This window comes from Seriola dumerili, unplaced genomic scaffold (genome assembly GCF_002260705.1).
Source record: "Seriola dumerili isolate Sdu_G_001 unplaced genomic scaffold, Sdu_1.0 BDQW01000230.1, whole genome shotgun sequence".
Classification (NCBI taxonomy): domain Eukaryota; kingdom Metazoa; phylum Chordata; class Actinopteri; order Carangiformes; family Carangidae; genus Seriola; species Seriola dumerili.
Genome location: NW_019174485.1, coordinates 583805 through 595099, shown reverse-complemented (window position 1 = coordinate 595099; position 11295 = coordinate 583805). Strand labels below are relative to the sequence as shown.

Genomic DNA, 11295 nt, shown 5'->3' with positions numbered 1-11295 from the left:
GCTTTAGTGTTGTCCCTCACTTGTAAGGCGCTTTGGATAATAGCATCTGCCAAATAAGTGAATATAAATGTAATGTAAATGTGAAAGCCCTAGCAATAATCTAATATCCAAACAAGGAGGCATTAGAGGTCAGAATTACACACAGACCACAACAAGTGCATTCTAATTCAGCTGTATACATAAATACTGACGCTAATATAATCTTAAAACTTACATTATGTCATTCTAATAATATGAAGATATGCAGTTTTGTAAGTTTTATAAAGGTATCACACTCATTCATATGTGAGGTGAACTCCTGAGCATTTGCTTTGTGTAGTTTCCATCACAGGATTGTTTAAATAGAGCTGAAAAAACACTCACCTGAAAGTCTCCTAAATTGACATTCACTGACTTTCCTGTGATTGTCTGAACGCTTTGGCACTCATTGTGTTGTGCTGTGCAGTCACACCCACCCATGTTGCCCCTGTACCCTTGCCCTTGAGCTGGCCACAAATGTATTTACCAATGCTGCTTGAAGCATATCTGTGCTGTCTTATTGTGTTCTCTCCACACGTTTATGCTAAACTGAAGGAGGTGGTCTCCAGACCTCAGTGTAGACACTCTCCTGCTTGTTCACTTCTCATGCTCTTGTGTTCTCTGCAGCTTAGGAGCAGAGGCTGAGAAGTCCTAATGGCCGCCCCAATTTAGACAATAGCTAAGACAATCATATGATGCAAGACTAAAATCATATTAATCTGGCAGGAGAGTAATGAGGGCCCCTTCCACTGATTTCTGCAAAAACCAACACCTTTAATCAAAAATATCCATACAATAAAAAAACAAGACTTACAAAAAAAACAACCACCGTATGTATCTCAGACCCTGTGTTGGACACGCACATGTCTACGGCAACAAGCACATACCTTTTGCATCTCACTTCCTCTCTCACCATTTAAGGGAACTTGACATTCTTATCTCACACGACTTAGACCCCTGAGTTTCTGGAACTGATTATCTATGGAGCCGGCCATTTCTTTCTCAGCCCGATTACTGATGCTGCACACTCAGTTCCACCACTTCTACCATCTCCAACCAAATCCATGTCTAAAGTGTTTTGTGCTTGAAAAGTTTATTTAAACTGCCTCCTCTAAAATATCCACATCTCTCATTCTTGATTGTAGAGGCTTTGATAGGTGAGATCATAGCGCTCAGATTAGTTCACTGAAAGAATGAGGTCATGATATTGAGCACACAGTGTTTTGCTGAAGGAGCGAGCTGTAAAAAATTAAATGTAATTATTTACCTTCATTGCAGTTCATACAACAGATGTAACTTTATACTAATTCATTGCTTCTCAATTAGAAAAGATAATGTGTTGTTTTGTGCATAAGCATAAGTAGATAAAGTGCCACAACAAGCTTCATCTGGAACAATCCTAATTGACATTGCATCCTTGGAGCAAACCTTATTTGCCCTTAAAGGCTGTGGCCTTGCAGCGTCTAGTTTATTGGCACCAGTCATGAGTGTTCTTTTGAAAATGGCTATATAAGCGGAGGAAGTTGAACAATGGCACATGATTGTTCAATTGGCAGTTTGCCCTGTAATAGGTAGCATTTCGTTTCCACTGTATAAATTAGTTGTGTGTGAAAGAGACAGCTGTATAAATAGTATTGAATGCAGTGGTCTTTTGACTGCAGCAGAGTCAACTGATGTTTGCCCCCGGGCTCAAATTAGAATGCAACGGCATTCCACGAGGGTCAAACAGATCCATAAACATATTTTCTCTCCAATAGATGGCCATCTATGGACATGAGGGTGAGGAAAACATTAAACATATTTTATGTAAGCACTCTGCATTACAGTTTGTGTTGTTTTTACTGTGGATTTGTTCTATCACATTATGTTGAGGGACAGTCCACATGTACGCCACGAACTGCTCTTGTTGTTGTGGCTGGTTTAGTTGTGAGTGGTGAACTGTGAGTCCTTCACCCTTTCGGTCAAATAAAGTGGAAATCGCTAAGTTTAATAATTTCCAATACAAAATACAATTCAAGTTTACAAATGGGATTCACTGAACACTACTGAGTTCACCATCCTTCACTTAGACTTTTTGTCCATGTTCACTCCCACCGCCTCCTCTCCTCCTTGTCACTGCAGATTTTTCATAGGTTTATGAATTGCTCTGAAGAATCACATTGACATTATTCTTCATCTCAGAGAACCGGGGGAGAGGGAACATTTTGTCCAAACTTTAGGACAGACTAATTTCGTCAGCACATATTACCTCTGAACTTCCATGTGAAACCTTTCAAGTTTTTAGGTAGAAGAAGACTGTCCTACCTCCTCCTTACATGGACCACCGTACATCACACTAAAGAGAAATATTGAAGTGACCTTTTCACTGACAGCAGTCATGGAGTAATGATCCTGTAATATACCATAGAGTGAAAACCACTGACTCACAGTTTTGGAGATTAATGCAATCAGATACACTGTCTGCGTTCACTCAGGTTGAGAGCATGAACCTCAAACTGCTAACTGCATCTTTCGTACTTCTCTCCTCCACAATAACAAGGCAGATGTACAGTGTACTGTGTGGTCCTCCTCTGACGGCAGATGTTACCTTGGTGTATTGTAGATTGATCAGCCATAAACCATTTCTCTGTCACAGCTAACTAAAGTAATTAATAAGAGTTATTTCCATAGAGGCAACTTTGTTTGTTTGAACAATGCTATTGCTGCTGGACCATATTTAGTCACTGGGGCTCGGGGTGCTTGTCTGTGCTAGACTTTGATAGTTACGCGAGATTCCGTACAGACCCACTGTCCTTATATGGCACACACTGCAACCTCTCTGTTCAGTGTATCTGCGTCTTCCTTTCCCTCTCTCCTCCTCCTCATCCTCCTCCTTTTTGTCTTGTTCTTCAATGCCTCCCTCTGCCTTGTCTCTCACCCTGTCTCCCTTGAGTTTTTCAGCCTTGGTTACTCCTTTGTCAAGGCTGGCCCGCCTCCTTGATGTTGGCCAGAGGTAGCCCAGAGGTCCTCCATGTTGCTCTTTGGTCTGTCATCAGGTTTCTCACACACACATACACACACATTCACACACACACACACACACACACACACACACATACACACACCAGTGCAGTGCAGTGCTGTGCCTCTGGCAGAAAACAGGCCCGACTATCAACCAGCAGCTTGATTTATTGGAGCAAATAGAACGGTGTCCTTATATAGGAAGTTCCACTGGAAAGAAGCTGGAAACAGGAGGGATGGAGGGGGCAGGGCTGTTTGTGAAAGTGGAATGTGATGTGCGTAACGATAGAGGACACTTATGTGGATGTACACACACACACACACACACACATGCACAAAAAGAAACTCACATTGATTATGTGAACTATGAGTTATGCGTATTAGGGGGGAAACCTCTCTGGAGCGGTTACAGAAAAGGGGGATTCCTGTGCTGGGGACAGCTGGTTTGCCTTATGAGGAGTTAAAGCTGATTGCATAATCTAACCCTACAGGGTGTGGGACTGGAGCGAAGGTGTAACTGGTTGTGGGTCCATCATATAATGTGATGACGTTTCATTTTTTTTACCCAATATTTTACCTGAGATGTTGTACACTGTGTTCCTGAACGCACCAACATCGATGCTACGATTGAAAATACTGTATTAATTAGTGCCATAACTGATACAGTTTTTGTTGACATGTACAAAACGTTTAGCTCAACAAGGAACCATAAAAGCTCACCCATGAGGAAACAGGACTTTTCATAGACATTGCAATACAGGAATGTTATGATACAACCTCACCAATGAAGTCATTTAAAATCTCAATCAACAAGACTCAAAACTCTCTCATACACCAGTGGTGAAAGTATTCAGATCCTTTACCTACATAAATGTGGCAATACCACAGTGAAAAAGTGCTCATTGGGACTTTTTCACAGAAAACATTTTGGCATGTCACAGTAAGGATGGCTGGTGGTCACGACTTACTGTGAATAGAACAGAGCCATTGTTAATGTCATTAGTAATACCTGTGCTTCTCCCACTACTGTATGACAAGTCAAAATGTCTGCTGTAAAAAAGATCTATTGTATTAAAAATGTTAATTAAGTCAAAGCACAGACGCATCATCAGCAAAATATACGTAAAGGTAAATGTACCAAAAGTTAACGTACCGATTAAGCAGCAGACTGAACCCCTGCTGTGTTGTTTTAGCATAATGTTTTATGAATTGATTATTATTACTGATGCATTAACATGGAAGCAGTGCTTTAATGTGGTAGTGATCAAAGTGAAGCTTATTTTAATAACCACTTCATATACTGTTGGGTTGTGTAATCTATAATACACTGTGGGGGAAAGTAACTAAGTACATTTATTCAAGTGCTGTACAAAGTAGTATTTTGAATATATTTGCGCTTTCATCAAAGAAACATTACCTGTCTATACTTTTGAGATTGTTTCATTCATTCATTTGAATAACTGTTTGAGGCTCAAAGAGAGAAAACTCACCAATATTTAACAAAAAAGCAACAATTATGTAGTAGATTTTTTTTTTGATCTGTTTTGTTTTGTTTTTCCTACCTCATTAATCATCTCACAGATATATGTTGTGACCCTTTTGAGGGACCTCTTTTGGGAACCACTGGACTAAACTACCTAGACAAAGTAGCTATCCCTTAACCAACTACAATAGTAAAATGCTGCTCACATATTGTTTCATCACTATTAACAATCTAATAAAGTTGAACATGATAAATAATATAAGTATCAGTCACAGGGGACCTATTACTGCAGAACAAGTGCTTTCCATGCTTAAAGAAGTCTACATGTTGCTGCTAATACTTCAGTGCTTTTACTTAAATAGAGGAATATAGTATAAGTTTAATTAAGGATAGTTAATAGTAAATAATAAGTAATAGTAAATTTACTTGTATTCCTCCACTGTCATATGTCTTATCTGACATCCTATTGCACAGGTTTACCCACAAACACAGACAAATGTCAAGTCAGTGTGCATGTTCCGGTAAGCTAAGAACAGTCAGAAGGATGAAAAAGTGACATATTTTAGTCCTCTGTCACTGTATCAGCAGGACTCTCCTCACCGTTCAGCACTTCTCCACTCACACCGTGACTCCCTCTGTCTCTTTTAACCTGCTGATTTCCGCAGTGCGCATGTCCTCTGCCTCCCGCCCCGCGGACAGATGCTGTCGCTGCTGGAGGAGGAGGAGGTGGGCCGCTCGTGCAGCTCCACCCTAGCGCCACAGTGCGCAGTTTAAATGGTAAGGCTGCGAAATTGACGGGGGTCATTTGGACTGTTCGTTTTTGGAGTACCTCGTCAACGCCGGCTGCTCCAAACCCTAACTTTCCAAATCCAAAGCTCCCCTGAACACAAATTTCTTCATATTATGTAAGTATATCATTTACCGCAGAGACCACAGAGAGTCGTTTTACGAGTAGTGATGCTGAAGGTGCACTTGTCAAACTGCATCCCTTTTACAGTTTACAAACTTTAACTCCGTCTGAGAAAGAGGAATTATGTCGTTGTTTATTTTGTTTTTCTAAATGTTTTAAGTCAATGAATTAAACCAAGACTTTGTGCTAGCAAAGTTTCAGTATTTATTTTCTGGTAGGTTATAAAAACAAAATTTAAAGAATTATTAGCTTATCTGGTCGTTGACAAGTGAGCTCTTGTTTGTTATTTGCATAATTTAATTTAACAACAAGGCTAATTGATGAAAATGAAGAAGGGGTCTGAGGTCTACAGTACATTAAGTAAAGAATGTGTGACTACTTTGCCATTTATGCAGACCTTTATTTTTGTATTAAAGTGTACCAGAGTGTAAAATGGTTTTAAACACTGAAACAAATGCTGCATTCAGGACATGCTGCAGTTTATTCTGTAGTAAGGAAGTTAAGTCTGAATATCTTTGACGCTAACCGAGGAGCTTCCTGCTTTCCAAATATGGTTGTATAAAGCCACATGTCTGTCAAAGTGTTGCACATTGTGGCTGAAGATGCAGACAAACTGAGTCCTGGCGGTGTCACACGTCACCAGTGAAACCCATCAGTGATGGTGTTGAAGGAGTTTATTTCTCATCATCATTGTTCTCCCCACACTTATGCACTTTATGGATAGTTCAGCACATGAATTGTATGAAATGTTTGTTAGACCAAACAAACACTAGCAATACTCTCATTTAACTTCATGGTACTGACAAGGACCTTTACTACAGAGAAAGCAAAGTTGCTCACCATAACTCGGTAAAGTGGTTCAGGCACAGATATCCGGTGTGACAAAATGCCACAACAATGTTTGATCTCTAAGCTGAACACATTTGACTTATCATTTTAAACATCTAGGTTTCCCCTGAAGGAGAAGGAAGTTATGTGTTGAGAATTTATTTGGTTGCCATATTTGTATTTAAACAGACAGTTCTGCAGTTGCTGGCATGTTACTGAGCACCACCATTTCTATAGCGGGACAAGTCAAGTGTTGTAATCAGTCTATTTTGGTCATGATTTAATCATTTTAATGCTATAATCTTAATCATGGCACAAGGCATGGAAATCCTAATGTGTCTGGGTTTATTAACAGGATGATAACAGGAAGAATGTTTGTGAAACAGCTGAGAGAGGAAATGAGTAAAATCATTCACAGGCCCTGCAGGTCAACCTCTTTCACCCACAAATAGAAAGGTCACTTAGTCTCCTGGGTGACATTTCCACTTGTTTATTATGCTTGATAGAGGCTCTTGTCCTGTATATTGGACTCATCCTAGGTTTTGCTCTCGTATCTGCTTCTGAGCCTTGGTGTGATGTGTTTAGGAACATGGGCCAACTTTTAATGATAGTGAAGGATTTGATAATGTTAACAGAAATGCAATACTGTTTGGGATTGATGGTTTACATTGAACTAAACAGGTCAGTGAGTTTGTGTGCTGCAATAGATACCCCTGTGTTATTGGAAGTTATGATTAATATTATCTTTTTAGTGATTTATTGTGAGCCCCCCTTCCCCCTCGTCATCCTTTAGATTTGTAGTCAGTCTATATCAACCTGTTATCCTGTCAACCCCACTTCAGACACCTGTCTTCAACATACACTGGCTGAGTACAAAGCTGTGTTGCCACAACAGAGAGAGGGAGAGAGGAGGCTTTACGAAGGTATTAAGCCAAGGTGGTCACAGTTAAAGGGGGGTAAGGAGGAGGACCTTGACTGGCTGCACATATTTTAACACGGGGGGAGTGTCAGAAAAAGTCTGTTTATGTTATGTGCAGAAATAGCTGATCATCAAAGTATCAGCTGGTCCCTTCCTTGTCTCACTGGACTACACCAGCTTTGCAGTTTTGTATCAAACAGAAAGTGTCTGTCTCTGTCTGCAGTTAATATTTATGCAGTATCTTTCAGTTAGTTCTGGGTGGTTTGGTTTTGCTGGTTCCCTCGGGTACGTTTATAGGCTTTCTCAGGAGGCTCAGTGGCTTTTTTTTCTTTTACATAGTTCCCACTCAATTAAAGTGTGTGCCAGTCTCAGTGTACACAGAGGTGGAGGTTGGATGGAGTAACAGCCTGTGGACATAAGTGACTCATTGTCTGTAATCCAAGAACCACTAAGTTTCCTACTCAGCAGTTCAGAGGCCGATCCAATTTGACACTTCATGGTTTGAGTTTTATTAACACACTAGACCAGTTTTGCTTGGAGGCTGATTGAGGCGTGTAGTGCAGAACATAATGATATATTTGAAATATTTTGTACCAAGCTGTATTTGTTATTCATATTTCTTTAGAGTCAGGTGCAGGTACAATGTTTGCACTTATTCCTGTTTGCATTTTTACATCGCCTCCCGCTGCAGGTACGACTCCCAGACATGGCTGAGTCCCAGACACTTGTTCGTAATTTAGCCACTGACTGGTGCATTTAAAAATGAATGCTGCTAGGGGCCCATATGAAGCATGATTGTTAAAGGTCCGGGCCCCCCTCAGGCTCTCTCCCTCACTGTTATCATTTTGGAGTAAATGACGAGGCCAGCAAGAGACATACTATTCCCTATATGGGCTTTGTTTGGGAGTTCACTTGCCTTGCTGTTTAGGTCTGCAGAAAAGAGTCCTGCTCCAGACAAGGGGCCCATATATGGTCATCACAGCACGAGACTGAGGCCTCCTACCACAGAGACAGGGAGAGAGAGATCTGGAGGGGAAAAGACATGGAAAAAAAATGGATGTTGTCAATTAAGCAATGAGTTACTGATTGAGTGTGAGTACATGGCAGTGAACACTTAAGGTTTTGGGGATATTTCAGATAAAGCTGCTGACAAAATGTACTGGTCCTTGTTACTGAGTTAATTAAAATCAATTTCCCAGCATCAAGTCTTTCTATCTAAATTAGGGAGGGAATTGTTTGTGCGTCTCCCTGGTGGCGCGTGTGAAAGTGTAGGGTTGAGAGGGGGTGGAGGTCTGTGAGAAGGACTGCACTGTGGAACTCCCCGATGGATAAAACATGTTAACTCTTTGAGTTACAACCGCAGGCAGCTTTTGTAACATGTCTCCTACCAATGGAGACTCATCACTTACTGTGGTGTTTAGTTAACCCAGTAGAAAAAGTGTTGTCATTTTACTCAAAGAGTAAAGAGGATTCTAGCACCAAGGACTTTATTCTTCTGTGATGTATAGGCTATTATAAAGTTTGTGTTTTCTTTATAATATTGTATATCACATTCTTTGATCACAGTTTTTGTCATTTAGCATGTGTAACTAATGCATCACTGAAGTACCATGTCCTGTAAGATACATTGTGTTGAAATCTTCTCTTGCCCTCTCATCATTATTTATTACCTGCCTTCCTGCCTCACTTTGTTCCCACTTGCCTCTATTCTTTCCTTCGTTAGTTCCTTCCTTCTTTTCCTCCTTCCTTGTTCTCTTCCTCCCTTCCATCTCTGCTTCCATTATTGTTCACTTAGTCAATTCATTTGTTGCCTCCGACAGCTGGCCCTCCACCTTAACCCAAGATGTCCAAGAAGGCCCCGAGCGAGGACGAGAAATTCCTCTTTGTTGACAAAGACTTCCTGAACAGCCCCATGGCACAGGCCGACTGGGTGGCCAAGAAGCTGGTGTGGGTGCCATCAGAGAAGCATGGCTTCGAGGCAGCTAGTATCAAGGAGGAGCACGGCGACGAGGTGCTGGTGGAGCTCGCTGATAACGGCAAGAAGGTGACAGTCAACAAGGATGACATCCAAAAGATGAACCCTCCCAAGTTCAGCAAGGTGGAGGACATGGCTGAACTCACCTGCCTGAACGAGGCCTCCGTGTTGCACAATCTCCGCGAGAGGTACTACTCCGGCCTCATATATGTAAGTATACACCAAAAACACTGATCGCTCACAAAATCATTCACCCACACCAAAACAGTACTATATGTAAATAAAACTACACAGATATTTGTATAACTAAACTCAAATTCACTGATTTAACTTAATCCCAATCTTAACCCACTGAACTATATCCTGATACAATCATAATTCTGATATGCTTAAAAACTCGTCAGTGAGTTGCTTTGATTTTCTGACATGTTTCAGCCTTCCCTTACAAAAACATAAACATGTCCAAACTGTCCTCAATACTCTTATTTCTCTGCTCTCTCAGACGTACTCTGGCCTGTTCTGCGTGGTGGTGAACCCTTATAAAATGCTGCCAATCTACTCAGAGAAGATCATTGACATGTACAAAGGGAAGAAACGACATGAAGTCCCCCCTCATATCTACTCCATCACCGATAACGCCTACAGAAACATGATGCAAGGTAGGATTTATGTACTCGCCCCTTGTCATATACCTGTGTCATTCAGTTTCTTTCATTTACTTTTTCTCCCAGTGGGTCACTCTCACAAGACATGCAGATCAGGTGGATGAGGACTGTAACAAATTGTCACAGTTATGTTTTTTCGTGTTTTGTTCGCTCTGTAATGGGCTGATTACCTGTCCAGAGTGTCTGTCCACCCAGTGCATGCTGAGATTGGCTCTAGCTTTCAGTGAGTGGAAATCATTAAATAAAATGAATGAATAATGTCAGACTGAGGCAGGACAAAGTAACACAAGAGCTGGTATATAACTCATCGACAGCTCTCACACATAACAAAGCGAGCGTTGAAATTGCAAGCTGCTGGCCTCATAAGGTTTCAAATGATTTGTGTCAAATTGAAGTGTCGGCTAGAAGCTTTAGAGCTTGGTGTGGGTGAGCTGTGGTATCAGCTGTCAGAGGTCTAACTCTTGTCTCTGGGTGATGACAGCTCGCAGCATTTGAGCTCATGTTCACATAGTGGTTGGTAAAACCACAAGTTGGCAGGTGCTGTCAGGTTGATAGATTCAAATGCAGAACTGGGTTTATTATTATGTCCAGTCCAAAAGCAACATCACAGCTCCATCTGTCTGCTGGAAGCTCATTACAGAGTAAGTTGATATGAACGACATAATCAAATCTAAAAGAGGACTTTATGGACTATTTGACAGTCAGTGTCTCATGGAGGTGACGATAGTGGAAAGCAGCCTTGGCAGAGTTGTGCTTACAGTAAATGGCTCTCGGCTAACCCCTCAGTAGTGCAACTTCAGAGTGGCCAGTTTCCCATAAAGTCATGTTTCTTGTGCTTCCAGAGGGTCATGCCCACTGGACTTCATGTTGACGTGAGGATGTTCTCTCAGAGGAGCTCCCATCTGGATTAAGAGATGGGTGGAGGGCAGTAAAGCATTTCCTGTTTCAGCAAGCTCCCCCTCCTCATTCAACTCTAACTTTATTTCTTCTCTTTTGGTCAGTGTAAATAACAAAGATTCTTTTCCTTTGGGTGAGAAGGGAGATTTTAAATGTCCTATTAAATGGGCTAGAGTCAGTACTTTTGATTTTTAATTTGAATTTTGAGTTTCCCAAATGAAACAGGATGTTTGGACAGGACTTAAAGTAATTGTTCGGAAGTAATTGTTTAGAGAGCTCAAGAGAAAGTGGGATCATCCAGGACCGCACCATCCCATCTCTCTGGCTGCAGAAAGAGCTGCAGATGCTGATGGTGTCCTCACATAGACAGCCCGGACTGATGGCAGTGCAGTTAATGCCAACTGAACAGCTGAGGACAGTGATAAACCTGTAGGTTTTATATGACAGCAGAGATTGGATGGATCGCTCCAAAATCTATGATCAAACTCTAGATTTTGACCTAAGGGCACACATACTGGGGCTCATGGGACTTTCATTTGAGAAAATGTAGACCGCATCAACAACCTCTTACAGCCTCTTAACTGGCTCTCAGCAGCTTGA

The 11295-nt window shown here is 41.3% G+C and overlaps 1 protein-coding gene across 5 annotated transcripts in view; it reads left to right on the top strand.

The window, feature by feature from the left end:
• The first annotated feature begins 5319 nt into the window (after positions 1 to 5319).
• myh11 (myosin heavy chain 11) overlaps positions 5320 to 11295 on the top strand; it is a 31444-nt gene continuing 25468 nt past the window's right edge. For 3 of the 5 annotated variants that reach the window (XM_022755673.1, XM_022755676.1, XM_022755677.1), the window contains exons 1-3: positions 5320 to 5406; positions 8979 to 9343; positions 9636 to 9792. In XM_022755673.1, the coding sequence (XP_022611394.1) occupies positions 9002 to 9343; positions 9636 to 9792 (499 nt within the window). In that variant the 5' untranslated portion in view covers positions 5320 to 5406; positions 8979 to 9001. Of the gene's footprint in view, positions 5407 to 8978; positions 9344 to 9635; positions 9793 to 11295 lie in introns of those variants that run through there. The other 2 variants (XM_022755674.1, XM_022755675.1) reach the window with 1 other exon arrangement.